General features: G+C 46.3%; 1 protein-coding gene across 1 annotated transcript in view; it reads left to right on the forward strand.

The window, feature by feature from the left end:
* The window catches only part of Vstm4 (V-set and transmembrane domain containing 4), an 85,345-nt gene that overhangs the window by 23,056 nt on the left and 44,041 nt on the right, over window positions 1-18,248 (forward strand). Inside the window, exons 3-4 of the mRNA XM_085687837.2 lie at window positions 7,457-7,525; window positions 14,793-14,900. Of these exons, the coding sequence (XP_085543963.2) occupies window positions 7,457-7,525; window positions 14,793-14,900 (177 nt within the window). The remainder of the gene's footprint in view (window positions 1-7,456; window positions 7,526-14,792; window positions 14,901-18,248) is intronic.

The following is an 18,248-nucleotide window of genomic DNA, read 5'->3' on the forward strand; positions in this document are numbered from 1 at the left end:
GGCTGGAACACACTCTGTAGGCAGTGATGCATTTTAAGGCAGTACATTTAGCAGGAGTGAGATACTGAGGTGTTGAATAGTCCCTGAAGGAAGGATTCTCTGACTCAGGATGCCTACAGGGCCCGAACCTGGAGGTCCATTCCCTCTGGGAGACTGTGGAAGGCTGTCCTCCCATAGCTTCCATTGCTAGCTCAACCAGAGCAGTTGCTATTGGCACAGGAGACCCTGAATATCGAGGGTTGTGTTTTCTCATAGAAGGAGCAATGGGGAGGCTCATTGGACCTCATCTGAGGTTCTGACTGCCTCTTCCTCCTCCATTTCCCCCCATCTGTACGTAATTTACCCCAACTGCAAGTGGTCTTGGGGAGTGCAAGTATCTAAGAAGTGGAAAGTTCACTAACGGGGACCCAATTTATAAAGCCATGGGGAAGCTGTCATCCTTGCTAGGTGAGACTTTCCTATGTTGTGACTATTTTGAGGCCATTTATGCTCCTGTAAGTGATTCCAGTGAATTCCCTGGTTTACTGAGACAGGCTTGGGTAGAGTTGGTCTTTGAGGCCCTGTTTGAGGAAACTAAGTCATGTTCACATCTCCCCAGGGAAAGTGCACACAGCAGAGATGTATCCTGCTTGTAGATACCCTCCCAGCTCTTTAGATGTAACTTTCCTTAAAGATCTACTGTGTATGTTTTCTGTGATGTTGTGTGACCCATGAATTGTGGCATCCTTGGGAACACACTGCTGCGACAGGTTCACTCCTGTGTGCTGTTACTCTTGCTGTCCCTGGGCTGTATTAAGGAGGTATTGTCTATATTGTTCTACTTGGGTACTAAGTCCAGCCCTGAGATGGACAGGAGACCAAGACCCAAGGCTCCCACAACCTAAACCTCCCCTCCCATATCTTCTTAGGCTTGGCTCCCATATCTCTTCCAGAAGGGCTTCTCCATGTGGGGTCCTGAGACCTGGAGCCTCTGACCATTTTGAGAGGTGTTCACAAATTGCCCCTCCCCTCATTCATACCCAGAAACCCAGGGGCACTGCCAGAGAATCTTCATTTTCCCAAGAACCAGTTGATTGCCTTGCATGTTAAGTGTCTCCTGCCTTGGCCTACCGGCTACCAGGCAGCTTCCCCTGAGAGCCACTCATTGAGAATCCAGTTTAATGCTTTAGCCAGCCTGGCCAAGAAGCAGAGACAGAAAGGCTGAGGTGGGTCTCCCCCACACACCCTTCTAGGGACATCTCTGTGGCTTTCTTTTCAAGTTAGGATTCAAGGCTGTTGGTGACCCTATCTCGGCCAGGTTCCCTAAGGCCCTATCAAAGGATGTCCCTGAAATTCTTTCCCCCCTTCTTTCAACGTACTTCCTGCAATCTTTTCTTTCTTTCTTCTTTTCTTTTTTTATCTTGTGGCTGCGTTCAGCCAGCAGCTCACCGAGAGGCAGCAGTGTGGTGGATCTCACAACTTACTAGATTTCTTCCTGTTCTTCTCTCCCCGGGGAGGGTCTAGAATAACTGGCAGCTTAGTTGTCTGGGCCACTGTCTCCTTGAGAAGATACACGGGGATTTTCTGCAGGTACCAGGTCCCAAGGCAATGACAAAGCAGCCAGCAGTCAGGAGTTGACTGGAGCAGGAACAACCTTGTTTCTTCTCCTTTTCTGTGATCTTTGAACCAACTAATCAATAGGCACAGTGACCGGGTAGATCAAAGCCCTCTCTGTGGCTGATGTAGCTGTATTGAGAAAGCTTTCTTCCATCTCTGCATCCTTCTTCCTGCAGGTCCACAGAGGAACTAGAGGCCCTAAATTCTGCAGGACCAGGAGGTTAGGTCCTACACCTGACTTTCCTGGATACAGGTAGGATTAATGAAAAGACAATACATAAATAATTGCAGTGTGGGGCAGGCAAAAGCCTATCACTTGAAGGAGCTGGAGTTGTAGGCCATCTCAAGGCATGCGTAGTCTCTGCCCAGCTACAAAACAGCCTACCAGTGGCTGTCAGGTTGCAAAAATCCAGCAATGTGAACACAAGGGCTGTTAGCTGTCCCTCCCCACCACTCCTGTCTGACTGTACAGCTGGTTTATAAGGAGAGGAGACCAATAGCCAAAGAACTCAGCCTTGCTGACTTCTGCTAAAGATCATGCAGTCTTCTGATAGTTAGCTAGTTCACTGGACGTGAACTCATTTTAGTTCAGAATGTCTTGGGACAACGTGAATAATCTGTGGTGGAACATGTGTGCCATTTTCTTTCTGTGTCTGTGTTTTGTGGTGGGAGGAGTCAAACCTAGGGCTTCACACAATCTGAGATGTCCTTGACCACTGAGGGAGTGATAGCCATTCTCCAGCAAAGTACTATCTACAAGTATTGGTCTTCTCTTTCAGCCCATCCACCCTGGAGAGGCCTCTTTTACTCCGTGCTCATAGGGAAGATTGGCCAAGGTCAGTTTCTATTAGCTTTGTGCATGTGCCACAGAGGGAGGGACATCAGAGTAGGGATCAGAGCCATGGTGGCTCCACAACAAAGCCCTCGCTGTGGACAGGCTGTATCAGACAGCCGGGATTTCTTACAGTCTGTGTTCTCAGACACATAGTTGGACATTGTGTCAAATTCACTCGCGATAGCACAGGATTCACAGTGAAATAAGATAGGCACAACAGAACGTTGGGGAAATTCCTCAAGCCCTGGCATGGTTCCTATGCAATTTTTCTCTCTTGTAGAAGCAGATAAGTGTTGCTAATCTTCAGGCACCAAGCAAAATGACTGTCTTTTCCCGTCAAATCCCTTAAACTGAGAAGGCAGGGGAGAGTTGCTATTGTTTGGAAATCCCCATTTATTAGAATTCTTAGATGTGCCTCCATGTTGTATTAAGTGGAATTGGCTCCCTGCTCTCATGCATGAGACAGAAGGGCCTGTACTCGGATCAAATCAGAACCATAGGTTCCTTCCCTGAAAGACGTATGGAGGTGCTCTCTGGGCACCTGCCTTGGCTAAGTGGATGGAAACCTATTTCAACTCAGGGTTAGTCACAGGAAGAAAGAACACTTTCATTTTGGCCATTTGGGCAACTGTCCATTCACTCCATGTAAAGGACTCGGAGGCAAAGAACCCTTCTAGGCACGGGAATGGTAGTAGTCAATAAAAGCAACATTCTGCTCTTACGGTATATTCTGCCTGTGGATAGAGAAGTTCCTGACATCTCAAATGCAATTGGAAGCACTCAGTGTATTCTAACCTATATAATCCTCACCTGTGTCATCACAAGTATTCATCACTGCTGCTTTAAAAACTAAGGCATCGGACACGTCAGTGACTTAGCTGAGTCCCCACTCCCTGCAAGTGGCAGTTGGACCCTTCAGGCTACTGTGCATGGGCTCTCTACATCCTTTATTCCTGTTATAAACGTTGTGTGTATGAGAGTGTGGCATCTGTACTTGTTACTGTGTGTGCACAGATGCATGCATGTGCAGGACAGGTCAGTGTTGATGTCTTTTCTCGATTGCTTTCCACCTTCAGTTTTTGAGATAGTCTGTCACTGTGCCTGAAGGTCATGAATTCAGTTAGACTGGCTGGCCAATGAGTTTTCGAGATCCCCAAGCCTCCATCTACCCCAGCAATGAGGTTACAAGCATGCTTTGCTATGTCCAGAATATTTCTCCCACTCACATTTTTTTTTGAGAATTTCATACATGCCTATAACGTTTGGATCAAACCAACCTCCCCATTCATTCCCTTCCAATTTCTACTGTATGTCCCTATCACCACTTTCTCATGCCAACTTCATGTGGTCTTCTTAAAGCCACTGAGTCTTTATTGCTGCCCAGATATCCATGGGTGTGGGACCAGCTACAGGGGCATGGATAGCCTCTCAGGGGCCACATCCCTGATGAAAACTCACTCTCCCTAACACAGCAAACATCAATTGCCAGTAGCACCTCAGACAGGGGTAAGACCTGCCCCATCCTGGGACCTTGGCTGGCTCTGTCCTGTATAGAGTGCATGTCTTGTGCATGCACTCACAGCCACTGTGAGTGTGACACTAATGCTGCTGACTCCTGGACCACACTGGAGTACGATACTGATGCTACTGACTCCTGGACCACGTTGGAGTGAGACACTGATGCTACTGACTCCTAGACTACACTGTAATGAGACACTGATGCTGCTGACACTTGGACCACATTGGAGTGAGACACTGATGCTGCTGACTCCTGGACCACACTGTAGTGAGACACTGATGCTGCTGACTCCCCTGGACCACACTGGAGTGAGACACTGATGCTGCTGACTCCTGAACCACACTGTAGTGAGACACTGATGCTGCTGACTCCTGGACCACACTGGAGTGAGACACTGATACTGCTGACACTTGGACCACATTAGGCGACAGTCTCTGGGCCATGATGGCCATCTTTCAACTCCTGGAGCTAAGTTAATCAAAGGGTGTTTAACACCTATTCTGCACTGTCTTCATTGGACTTTGCAGTATCACCCTTTCCCAGGCTCAGTAGATTGAAGATTGAGGTTGTGAAAACCACTCAGGGTAGTTCAGGAAATGGATGGAAGACTGAAAGGTACAAGGTGCATGGATAATATGCAGAATAGACAGCACATCAAGCTTCTTTGGACCTTGAACCCCATCAAGTTCAGGTTCCCACCTATACCTTCCTCTCTACTGCTTCTTTAGTCCATTCCAGCTTGCTCCCCGCCTTTCCCACATAACTGCTTCCCTTAAAATGTACCAACCCCTTCAAACCCTACCACAGTTCAATAAACACATGCCTATTATTCTAAGTTCTGGAATCTTTTTTGCTCTGTCTGTCAGTAGAGTGCAGGAGTTCTGGATTAAAATAAATTGAGCAGGAAGAAGAGGTTGAGCTTGGATAATATATTTAACACACACACACACACACACACAGAGAGAGAGAGAGAGAGAGAGAGAGAGAGAGAGAGAGAGAGAGAGAGAGAGAACTTACTCCAGAAAAACCTCAAGTGAAGCTGAAACAAACTACTTGTTCTAACTACTTGCTTAGAACTACTTGTTCTAAAGAATTTGGGTTCTTCTGGCACAGGGGTTTCCTTTAGGAGGGGAGAGAAATCCCTCTGAACTTCTGCTTTCTGAACAGTATCTCTGTGTGTTCCCCAAATACACAGTTATTTATTTATAACTTTGACTTTATGTATGTGAGTATTTTGCCTGTAAGTTATGTCTGTGTACCATGCGCATGCCTGATGCCCACGGAGGCCAGAAGAGGGTGTTAAGTCCCCTGAAGCTGGAGCTTCAGACTGTTGTGAGCTGACACATGGGTGCTGGAAATGGAGCCTGGTTCCTCTGGAAGAGCAGCCAGCACCCTTTACCACTGAACTACTTCTCCAGCTGCATGTGCAGTTATTTATGGCCTTCTGCACCTCGGCGGTCATATTTGTTCTTAGAAGGCCAGAAGATTACAGAGGAGTCCAGACACCAGGCACACACGTCTTCCAGAAGTCCATCTGGGGCTGCTCGGCAGGAGCTGCAGAGAAAGCCACAGCCGGGATGTTCTGAAGGCAAATGGGTTTGGGGTATTCCTGACTGTGGTATGTGAGCACTGGGGCAAGCAGTCCGGGCTTCCTGCTATGGGAGTCTGAGAAACTAAACCCAAAGCAAGAAATGGATCAGACTAAAATTACAGCTCTTAAGCAATCCAATCCCTGATTGGGTTAAGGTGATCGTCGGTCTTCTCCATCTTGCTCTCGGGAAACTGGAGACTTTTCTAGAGAATTTGTAATTTTTTCTCTCAGAGTCTGACATCCATTTTGGAAAAATTCTCAGGCACTCTGAGACAATGTGAAAACCAAACCTAGATGGGAGAACAAGACCGCGGGTCACATGTAGACGTTGTCAGGTGTGGCTGTTGAAATGACCTTGGGTAGGAAATTAGGTGAGAAACTGCAGGATTCGCTGGAGAACTGGGCTGGGTGAAGAAGAATTAGACAGATAATCCAGAGCTGGAAGATTCCATAAATGAAAAGAAAGACTGAATAAAGAGGGTTTGTGACAGGTTAGACACACGTGAAGAAAAGACTAGCTGTTTAGAAGACACCTCGAAATCAAATATCCCATAAAGGAATAAAAAGGCAAGAGGTTAGGAAGTCAAAACTGAGATCCATGACGATGCTAATTCAGAAACCTACAGGAAGTACAATAAGATGAATGAACGTATAGGCCATGCCTTCCTTATTGCTCACCTCTCAAAGTAATTCCACCTGCCTTTTCAAAATTCAAGTCCTCGGTTTCTTGTCTAGAGCTCTTCACGTGTGAGAGTTTAAATTACCGAAATGGGATCCAATTGTCAATTTCATGTCTTGGTCAGACTACCCATGTTTTAAGTGCTCCGCAGCCACACGTAGCTGCGGGGTAGCACTCACATGGAACCTTTCTGTCGACACATTAAGTCCCATTGAATAGTCAGATCAGTCCCTGATGCTGTATGTGTTTCATTGTTGTTGTTGTCTGTGATGATATTCAAGGTTTTACATATTATAGCTCAACTTTTTCTACTGGAAGCAGAGTAAATCCAGTTATCAACCACCAAATAGGTGATGTGGGATTCCCCTCTGTATGCTGTGAATACGACTGGATAATTAACAAAGAAAACTACCTTGGCCTGTTAATAGGGCAGACCTTAGGTAGGTGGGGAGGACTGGACTGAATGCTGGGTGAAAAAAGGGTTGAAACAGAGAGAAGTCATGGAGCCTTTTCCAGAGACAGGCATGTTAAAACTTTGCTGGTAGGCCATGACCTTATGGTGATGCACAGATTAATGGAGATGGGTTAAATTAAGGTGTAAGAGTTAGCCAATAAGAAGCTAGAGCTAATGGGCCAAGCAGTGATTTAAATAATATAGTCTCTGTGTGATTGTTTTAGGGCTGGGCGGCTGGGAAACAAACAAGTGGCCTACTAGTACAAATCAGAGAAGATAAAATTATCTCAAGACTAGGATAATTTCAGAGAGTCTTACATATGGAGTGGTGTGCAGGCTCTGATCCCTACCATTGCGGGACTCCAGGTGCTTCTGTCTGGAAGTAAACACCTAACACCACACCATGGAAGATGCTAAAATCATTAAGAAAGTGATGATTCGGTTTCAGCCCCACCACCAATCTATTTATAATTGAAGCATGTGGGGCAGGCAACACTTTCACTGAACTGAACTTTGGCCTTGCCATTTACTGGCTTTTAAACTCAGACAGGTTTTTGTTTGTTTTGTTTTTTCATGTCCTGGGGCCCAGGTTTCTCAGCTGTGCGGTGTATGCTTCTGTGTTTCTTCTTGGTATCTGGGTTGTGATGACTTAAGGCAGTTTTATTAATATGGATATTGTAAATTTAAGAGACATTGGTACCATGTGACCCCATTGGTGATTATAGCATGTCAGGACTGTAAGGTGTTGTGTGTCACGCTGTCCTGTCTCTTTATGTTTTCAGTGATCTCTCTCAAAGCTACTGAAGATTCATCAAATGAGAAAAAGAAAGCAACCTGGGCATTATTTGAAGGTAAGTCTGGTATCTTGACGCAACCTCATGTCCAGACAGTAAGAAGGGAAAAGGAAAAAACAAGGGTTCTAGTTCCTTAACTGTTTCATAGCATCAAGTCATGCGCCCAGACTGATCTTTTCAGGAGTGATAGGGGAATCCATGGCAGAGAAAGTGGTGTGAAGCCTTATGCTGCCCAATTCTGTCCCCTACCCCCCAAATCCCTTTCCTGGGTGATACCAAGGAGGGACTCCCGAGTAATGTAAAATTAAAGAATATGTCTACGGAAATGATTTTTAATTCTTAATTGGTTCAGAAACTTGGGATCTAGAAGAGTTTGAAAGCTGCAAGCAGTGTTTTTTCACCCTATGGTAGAGCCAACAAGAAGCCTTAAAAACGAGGTTGCTCGCAGGAGATTCCAACTTAGTTGAAACATATTAGTACCTCCCATTTGATTCCAGCATGCAGCAGACTAGGAGCCAAGACCCAAGAGACATTCCTGGCAGCAGCCCCATCAGGAAGCCTGTTATGAATGCAGGCTGAACCCTGAGGTGGTTGCCTATGCGTTTGGAAGGACTGCAGCGGTCAGTTTTGACACACTTTGCCGCATGACTTGAATCTCTAAGACACTTTGTATAATGCAAACCTCTGGCATACATTCAAGTTTGAGTCTTGAAGTGGAGTTCTCTATAGGGGGTGCTTTTGCCCCTGTAGGGGACATTTGTTGATGTCAGGAGACAGTTTTGGTCACCTCAGTGTGGGAATGACATTAGCAACTTGGAGATAGAGGCAATGCAAAAGACCCTTTCCGCATCAAGTGATTCTGTCCCCAAATGCCAAGAGTTGGGAGCTTACAGGTCTCTGCCCCAGAGAACAGACAGTAGAGAAATGGTCATCACTGAGGATTCTGACCATAAACAATGACATCATTCACTCTAAGGGCTCATTCAGAGCCTTTGATCAGGGGACAGGGCTTGTCAACGGGCCCAGGACCTTGGGAAGGATTCTGTCTTGTAAAGCCTTTGGGTTGACTGATGAGGAATGAGCTAGTCACAGGGATGAAAAAGAGGTGTGCCTACCCCCACCCAGGAGGCAAGCAAGACAGTAGGTGGCAGAAGGAGAGCCAGCCTTGTGGGAAAGCACAGGAATTCAAAGCAGTATTTGCCATAGTGTGTTAGACAGACACTGTATCTCTTCAAAAAAATTTGACTCTAATTGTGGTTGGCAAACCATACACTGTGATGTAATCCCCAGTTTGTAGGACTTATTATTTAGTTTTATAGTTGCAAGTAGTTTCTTCTTTCTTTCTTTCTTTCTTTCTTTCTTTCTTTCTTTCTTTCTTTCTTTCTTTCTTTCTTTCTTTCTTCTCAGATCACCTTTTATCCAATAATGAATCTTTGTATTTCTGGAATTTTCTTCTACACTGTATAGTTGCCTTTGTCTGTATCTGAAGACTATCCTAGCAAAACAGTCCCTAGCTCTTTCTTTGACTCTCATTTGGCTTCCTGGTGTCCAGAGATAAAAGTGGCTGTCTTCCCAGCAGAGGGAAGGTGTGGGACAGAAGGAGCAAGGTTTTCTCTTCTCATTGCAGTTGAGTAAGATTGAGACAATCTGGCTGAGCTTTCCCCCATATCTCCGAAGCTGTCTTAAGCCCTGGTGTTATGATGGGAGAGAATGATGGGAAGGCTGTGGGATTCTCTAAGGAGAATGTGCCAGAGGGAGTCCTGACTCCGCCTCTGCAGCTCTGATGGTCACGTCAGGAATCAAGTGTTCACAAGAGTGTGAGGTAGTTTTGATGGAGTGGTGTCAGGACCATATTTTTAAACTGCAATGATATAATAATAATAATAATAGCCATTTTAAGGAATATAGCAGTCAGTCTTGACACACTTTGCAGCATGATTTGAATCTCAAAGATACTTTGTATAAGTGTCAACATTTTATAATTTCTCAGATGTAGACACTAAGTACAATTTGTGGTCCAGCATGGGCTTCCATTTCAATAGAGATAATCAGACATCAAAGATTAAAAGCTGACATTCTCATATGCACCACGCATGCCCCAGTACAGCAGTTTCCACGCCTTCTTCCCCTGTGCTGCTGCTGCTGCTTGTGGTGGCCATGACACTGGAGGCAGCAACAGTAGCAATGCCCCCATGTTCTGCTTTTTTAACCTGCCATGGCTTTGGCAAGGTCAAGGGTGTAGTTGAAACTCTTTGGCACAGGCTCTCAGGCCTTTGGGCCTTTTGTTCCTGATTGGAAGAGCTTCAACGTGGGTTGTGGACAGATACCCATCCTCCTGGGGCTTCGCTGGGCCTGGCTGTGTGCCTGCCCAACAAAACAAGCATTGATTGTCAGGGCTCTGGATGAGATATTGGAGCGAGTTAAAATCCCTCAGGGCTATCACTCAGGTATGTTGCCCTGAACAAGATGGTATTACAGGCTACATTAAAAACCAGTGGAAGTACACAGAGTTTTATTGCCAGAACAGCTATTCCCTAGGCATTTGCCTTTGAACTAGAAGTGTCCAATACCGACCCTGGCTTTCTTGATTGCAAGTGTGTGTGTGTGTGTGTGTTGGGAGGAGGCGGTGCTTGGCAGGGCTAAGTAATGCTGGGGTCACCCAGTTTCAAAGCAGCACTGAATACTCTGCTCTGTTGCCAGGCAACAGGTGCCTTTGTCCTGCCTGACTTGTTTGGCAGACTGGGAGGATGGGCAGGAGCTGGCACAGGAACCTTGTCACCCTATGTTGGCCTCCCTGTGGTGTGCACAGTCACAGCAGCCTGCTGGTCCCGCCATCTGCTTTGAGGAGACCTGGATTTTTTGCCACTTGTCTAAAAATGACAGTGATGACTTTAGCAGTCCGGGCAAAAAATAGAATTGCAAACAGATTTAGGAACTAACACGTGATATTTGATATTGCTGTTGAGTGTACAGGTATAGGTAGTAGTTTACTTTGTTATTTATATACCCATTTATTATTTTATTTTATTATTTATTTGGACAGAACGAAATTCGGTGCCTTGCCCAGTCTGTGTTTAATTCGGGTCTGTGACCTTAGTTGATCACTTCACTACGGAGCTAAATCCCCAGTCTTATGTGGTCATTCATTCCTTTATTTATCCATTTGGTACCTAGGCCCTCATGCGTGCCATGAGCACTCTGCGACCAAACTACACACCCGGTCTCCCTCCCTTGTGCTGTTTAAAAGCTGATATTGTTGAATGTAGGTTTAAGGTTTTAGTTTTACTCTCCAAACAATGCTATTTGACTAGGCTCGATTTTGAAACTTTTTGAGCTTTTAGAAATAGATTTTTTGAACAATACCTAAGGACACGATAGGGTGAAGTTAGGGTGACACCAGGACAGAATGCCAGCCTCTAGGGCACAGGGCAACTGAGCTGTCACTGTGAAAAAGTGACCCTGGGGTCTTATAATTTTGTAGCCCTGGCTTTGGGTTGACCTTTGTTGACAGAGAAACCTGGGAACAGTGGCAGAGTCGCTGTTTTGAACAGCTTCGCTCTCCTTTGTGCAGGAAAAGAAATGCTTGGGATAGTAAATGAAATCAGAACTTCTCAGCACTGCTTGCTACCTGATCTGGGAGAAACAGGGGGCAGCTTTTCCCTGGCTGTGAAGTGGCATAGTTTCAGGGTCCCATGGCTCCAAGAGCAGAGCCGAGCCGAGCAGAGAGCATCCACTGTCACTCAGGCATGAGGACCCACGTGAGGGTAGATGGTGCCTACTGGCGGGTGTCCATTGCCCCCAGGGCCTTCGTGCTTGGTGGAGCAGTGGGGCATCACACACTGGGCAGATGTTCTATGATTCCGCAGTCACAGCTGCCTGTGGGGAGCCAGCTCCCTTTGTGCCATGTCTAGGCTGAGATCAGCAACCACAGCCAGACCTTGAGTCCTTTCCTCCCACCAGGAGAGAGAGCAGGCCCAGGATGTGTGATGTGTTACAAGGACATCTGGCGGGAATGGCAAACCTGAGGGTTCACCTGCAGCCTTGTTCCTTCTTGGTCCCTTTAGCCTGGAAACCGTAGAGAGAGCATATGAATGCATGGACTGGTGGGTGAGGATGCTTTTATTCTGGGGCATAAATACTCTAGCAAGCCAGTTTTTTCCCCTCATCCAAGAAGGAAATAGAAGTCAAATTACCCTCCCTTTTCACCAGGCCTGACACCGGACTTCCTTAGAGGCAGGCTTTGTCTCCATCTGCCCCAGTTCTGGACGGTCCAGCAAGGTAATTGAGTTATTTAACACTTTTCCCCCTATGCCAGCCAAGTTCCTGGAGTATTTTGCTCAACAATGACTAAATCAGGACTGGCTGCGGGGTCACAGGATTGAGACTGTCCTGTATCCTGCTATCTTGTCCTTAATTCGAACTTGTGACCTTAGCTGATAATGACCTATCTCTCTCAGAATCCATGCCTCTCATTGTTGAGTTTCACATGTTGAAGCAGAGGGACAAACCCGTCCTCCCTAAGGATTCTGACCTCACAGCCTATGAAGTGAGACGAGGACAGGTGTGTCCCTGGACAGAAGCAGCTGGACTTTACTACAGGGGAAGCCATTCTTATTTCCAACAAGACCTCCCCACACCCCATGACTTTCCACCCACTGTAACCTGGCTTCCACCAGGGTTTTCCCTGCAGCTTCTGTGGGGGAGGATCCCATGGTTGCTTCTGCCCAGCATTTGATGCACTAAGGAACCCTCCCACAGTGCTCCATTCTTGTGTTCAGAACTCTCCTTCCAGTTCCCCTCTGCTTACATTGTAGCTCCAGGATTCTCACAGAAGAGCCCTCCTTCTGCCCACCCACCTACTGACTTTCTTAGCTGTCTGTTCTACACACAAGTCCCAGGATAGGCAGGGCTACATAAAGAGACCCTGTCTCAGAAAAACAAACAAACAACAAAAAAATAGAGTATTTCTCTTTGTCCTGTGGCACTTCTGATACTTACACTCTTCCTTCAGTATCCATGGGGATTCTGTACCATGATTTCTCCAACCCAAAGATACCAAAAACACATGGGTTTGCAAGTGCTTTAAAGAACTCTTACAGTACTTGAATACAACCCCTGCATGTCCTCATCTCTAGATGACATATGATACTTAATACAATGCCCGTGCTACATCCATAGTTCTAATACTGTGTTATTTAGCCAAGTATGACAAGAAAAATGTCTACTGCTCAATGCAGTCATTTTTTTTTAAAGATTTGTTGTCTTTGTTATTTTTCTGTTGCTATGACAAAAAACCATGATCAAGGTAACTTATAAAAGAAAGCATTTAATTTGGGGGTTTGTGGTTCCAGAGGGTTGGAGTCCATGATCACGATGGTGGAGAACATAGCAGCAGGCAGGCAGGCATGATACTGGAGCAGTAACTGAGAGCTTGCATCTTGATCCACAAGTACAAGGTAGAAAGCTAACTGGGAATGGTGTGGGCTTTTGAAACCTCAAAGCCCACTCCCAGGGACAAACCTTCTCTAACAAAGCCACACCTCCTAAACCTTCCCAAAAAGTTCTATCAACTGTGACCAGACCAATTTTTCAAATATACGAGCCTCTGGGAGCATTCTCATCCAAACCGCATCATTTCTTTATGTTTATTTTGTGTGTATAGCTGTTTCCCTGCATGTACATCTATGTACAACATGTGTGCAGTGCCTTCAAAGGCCAGTAGAGAGTGTTGGTTCCTCTAGAACTAGAGTTACAGACAACTGTGAGCCGTGATGTGGGTACTGGGAACCAAACCTAGGTTGCCTGCAAAAGTAACAAATACTTTTAACCACTGAACCATCTCACCAGGCCCTAAGGTTGCTGTTGTTATTTTAATAGTTTTAGTACATGATTGACTGAATTTGTGGATATGGACGCTGGAGACACAGAGAAACAACTATGCTTAATTTTCAGTTCAAGCTTCTAAGTAGCTTGGAACAGAAATCTACTCAGTCTAGCTTAGATAAAACTGTTGACAAACTCTAAGAACATGAAAGGGCTTATTGACTCCAGGCATGGATTCTGCCAAGCCTCCCTAGGTCTCTGATCAAGTAGGAGACTTAAAAGAAGAACCTGGATGTAAAAGTCTGTTTTCTCTCCCTTCTCTGTGATTGATCACCTGCATCTCCAAGTTCCTCTTGTAAGCCTCCACTGCCATACCTACAACAGGCCACCCTGGGACACTGATTTTCTTTCAGTGAAGTAATCTGTCTGCTTCGCCATAGCCCAAGCGTTTTGCAAGGGAGCATTCCTGTTGCCTTAGAGGTTCTTCTAGAAACTCAAATCTTAAGAAGATAATATGAGATGAATGAAGGTCACATTTATGAGTACTCAACCTAGAATTCTTTGTCATGGGGGAAAATGTAGAAACAATGAGTAGCCCATGGGAGATGGTTTGGACAATCATTAAGGGGACTGGAGAGAGGGTTCAGGGGTTAAGGGCCCTTGTTCTGATTACAAAGGGTTGGAGTTTAGTTCCTAGCACCCACATAGAATGGCTCACAGCCTTCTGTAACTAGAGGATCTGATGCTCTTATCTGGCCTCTACAGGAGGGGACACACACACACACACACACACACACACACACACACACACACACACATATGCACACACACACACATACACAATCTTAAAAAAAAGATTCACTATTTTCATTTCTTAAAGTTTTCCAAAATAGCACTTCCATTTTCAGTCACTGCCAGCCCAGCTGGAGTGGCCTAACTTAGGTGAATCCTTATCAGGATTCTGAACGGTATGTGGACAGTCTCACTGTGGCGTCCTTTTACATATCTTCATGACTGAGCAAGTTGGATATAGCCATGTGTTTATTTACCACCTGGGTATTCTGTCTGGTGAAATGTCTCTGCATGCTTTACCCACTTTCCAGGAAGGATTCTTTGCTGACTTTTTAGAGTTGATTTTTGAGAGCTCTTGACGTACACTAGATACTATTCCCCGTTTGGAGCTCTGGTTTTAAATCCTCTTTCCCAATCTGCAACTTGACTTTTAACTTTCCTCACGAGTTTCCAATAATGGCAAATCAGATTTACCTTTTCTAATGATGGAATATGTATTCTGGGTGGGTGCCCTATCTCTGAACCGTGTCCCTAACCAAGGTTTATTCATAGGGAGAATGCCTCTAATTACAAGTCTAGGAACTCTTCTGATATAGATCTGATGTTTTCTTCTTGTGTGTTTTTTTCTAAAAAAAATCTTTGTAATTTACATTTGAAATTCTTTTTGTAATTTGTTTTGAATTAATGCTTATGACAATGTGCCCTTTAGATCTCTATATGTATGCCGTCCTTGTGTGCTGCGTGGGGATCCTCAGCGTTCTGCTCTTCACCCTGGTCATCGCCTGGCAGTCTGTGTTTCACAAGAGGAAATCTAGAGGTAAGGAAACAGATAAGGTCATGTCTGGAATGGGTAGCCACCCACACACAGGCGGAAGATGGCAGGCAAAGTATCACCTTGGTGGGAGAGCATCCTGGGTCAGTAATTGTTTGCCTGGGACCAGAAAGCAGCGAAGTGAGTGAGACTTGCTTCTAGGTGTTGCTGAAATAAACTCAGCTCTGTCACACCAGCTAAATTCCCCTTCCGCACATCTCTGCCTTCCTGTGGCTTTGGGTCCTTAACTACTATCATGTTATTCATCCCGAGGAGGCTGTGGCTGCAGCAGCCTGGCACTGTATTTTGGCTCCCCCTCTTAAGAGTGAGTCTGGGAGCCAAGTATCTGAACCAAGAGACTTGCAAATGTCTTCTTGGCAAGCAGGTGGGCCTGGAGAGTCTCCCTCTGTTCTTTCCCTGTCTGGAGCCTCCTCTTTTCCTGTCCATGTCCCTGATCCCTGGAGTCTGTCCTCAGTCCTTTCTCTGCTCTCTTTCCCAGGCACTGCAATCCATGACTATCTCCTTAGAAACACTGTTGATCCTAACCATAGCCCATCTCTCTTTCTAAGCTCAGCTTCCCAAGTCCAGTGGTTCTGAGAATCTGCCCGGCTGTGTGCCTCTGTTCTCTTCTCTACAGCCCAATAGACCTTTATCCAGAGTGTTGCCTCCCTCCTAGGGGCCTCCTCAAACTTTTATTCCTTTAAAGCCCCCTCTGAATGCTCCTCGTGCACACCCTGCCCCAGAATTTCCATAACCAGTTGGGGACACAGTTACTCTCAGAGGTGACCTAGACAGACTGAGCCCAGTTTCAATGACACCTCCTCACTTAGCAGCCAAGGACCCAGCTTTTGCCCTCTCCTTCCTCATGGAGACTTGACAAACAGGAGTGCCCTTGTCTAAGAGCTGGGAAAGAAGCGATGTTCACAGCCCTTAGTCCATCTCTGGTGACATATGAGTAAATCATACGTCACTGTCACTATTAACCCTAGACTGTGAATCTGGGAAGATTTGGCTTCTGTTTGTGCTCACAGGGAAACTGAGTGACAGCTATGAAGGGGACGCTCCTCAGAGATGTGGACAAGACTGGGGAAAGCAGGAAGGGAGATGGGCATCTAGGGGCTGATACCATGGGAGACTGTCCCTCGCGGGTGAGGAGTAGAGGGTCTGGAACCTGGAAGAGCTGCTGTTGTCACAGTGCGTGGCAGCTGAGAGCACCTTCCTCCAAAAGACCTGGGTTCAATTCTAACCGCTGACATGACGGTTCACGTCAGTAACTCCAGTCCCAGGGAATCCGACACTTTTCCAGGGCCTCCTCCAGCACTAGGTATGAGCATGGGGCACAGACATACATCCAGGCGAAACATTCAGGCACATAAAATAAAATAACAGGAATTTGCTGTTGTGGGAGAAGTAGTACCCAAGAGCAGTTCTGCCAATGTCCAGCTGGGGTAAAAAGAGGGCCCAAGGATCCTGCATTCTCAGCCTCCCTTCCCGAGCACAGGAGTCCCCGGGTGCTTTTCCCCCTTGAAGTTAAACCAAAGCCAGCAAGCATGGAAGACAAAGGTGCCATCAGTAGCTTCCAGGGTCTAGATGGGGTTGACAGGGAGCAGAGAACAGCATGCAACCCTTGAAAGAGAGCCAAGGTCCAGGTCAGCTCACCCTACACGAGAGCCTGAGTGTTTCCCACATGACTTGTTTCATTGTTTCATTGTTCTGCCCTTGGGTACCTTTCACCACGGCATCGGCTGCCCCATCAAATTGTCCCAGCATTTCCCTTGTTCACGGTCCTCAGCTCTTCTCTGAGCTTGTGGCAAATGTTGCTCACGGTGTTGGCCCTTTGCCCCCCTTCCAGAGAACTCTGTGTGAGGCAGAGTCCATGCACGTGACCCGTTCTTGGAATTTGGCTCATGACAGATGCTCCACAAATGGTGAACAAACAGATTGGCTTCCCAGCTGCTCTGCTTCCAGCTGCTGGAGCTTAGAAGGCCCCAGCAGTTTCTAGGCTGGTGTGTGCAAAGGGCAGCTACACCAGGGCTTGGGCAGACTTGAGCTGCCGACCCAGTGGGACTTCAGGCAGGTCCCAGGAATCAAAGGAAGGCCAAGAATGGCAGGCTGGACACACAGGGGCACCTGACATCTTCTCCCAGACCTCACAGAGAGACCTCTAGGAATGAGGATTATATCATCATCTCTGGCCAGGGTGGGCTTGAAGGTGACCTCCTTTGCTTAGCATCTAAAGCTCCACTCAGCTGTCAAGAGCATTGTGTGAGCATCTGTTATAGCTCAGGCATATGGCTCTACACCTCCATGTCCTTGTGTGGCCTGCATGGCCCCCATGAGACAGAGAGAATTATAATATCCCTTCACTAGGCAGTGGTAGAGACGAGGCTCAGTCTCTAGCTGTATCTCAAACGCCCCACTTTTTATCTGAGGATGACCTTTATGAAGGACCTTTCCTCCAGTTTTCTGGGGAGGTTGTCAGTAAGGTTCTTCCCACATGAATCTACCTGGCTCTGTGGATCCGGGTACATCTTTTGATACGTCTGAGTTTCAGAGAGGACAGTGGTCTGTTCTAGGCGATTCCTAAAGGCTGCATAGGTTGTGTTGGAAGACATGGCATTAAGGTTTGGACATAAAATATCTCCACCCAGGGCACGTGTGTTTGAGGCTGGGCCTCAAGCTGACAGGACTGTCTTGGGAGGGTCTGGCAACTTTGGAAGGTGGCACGTAGCTGAAAGAGGTGGCTCACTGGGATCAGTTCTTGGAGTCTTCTCGTCACTGGCCCTGTCCTGGTTTGTTCTCTGCTTTTGTTCAAAAGAACTAAAGAGCAGCCTCTGTCACTTGCTGCCCTTCCATGGTGTTCTGCCAGAGCACACAGGGCCACGAGATCATTGGCTGGGCCCTCTGCAGCCATGAACAAGGAGCTCCTTCCTCCCTTTCAAGTGTTCTTCCAGATATTTTAGCCACAGCTATAAAAAGTCCATAACACACTTGATGTACATGTGACAGAAACAAGTATTCATGGATGCAGACAGGCCTTAAAATCTGGGGGCAGGGCTCTTCCTAAAACCCCAGCTGCTGGTACAGTTTCCAGGAAAGTGCATAACAAAGCCCACATGCTTGGTTTGTGGACCCTTGTAGCATCCATAGTATATTAAAAGGGAGCAAAACCATACTTAGAGACATTTCATTTAAATTAAATAAGCTTAGGTTCTAGGATCTTTTGAATAGATTTTTTCCGATGTATAACGTGAATTCCAGAAGATCATTAAACTGGGACGAATCATTTTGTGAACTGCTGTTATTACTACATGTCCAGCATCCCTGTCCTCTGCCACTTAAGTATAGTTCTCA

Source organism: Myodes glareolus, chromosome 5 (assembly GCF_982192425.1).
Source record: "Myodes glareolus chromosome 5, mMyoGla1.1, whole genome shotgun sequence".
NCBI classification, from domain to species: domain Eukaryota; kingdom Metazoa; phylum Chordata; class Mammalia; order Rodentia; family Cricetidae; genus Myodes; species Myodes glareolus.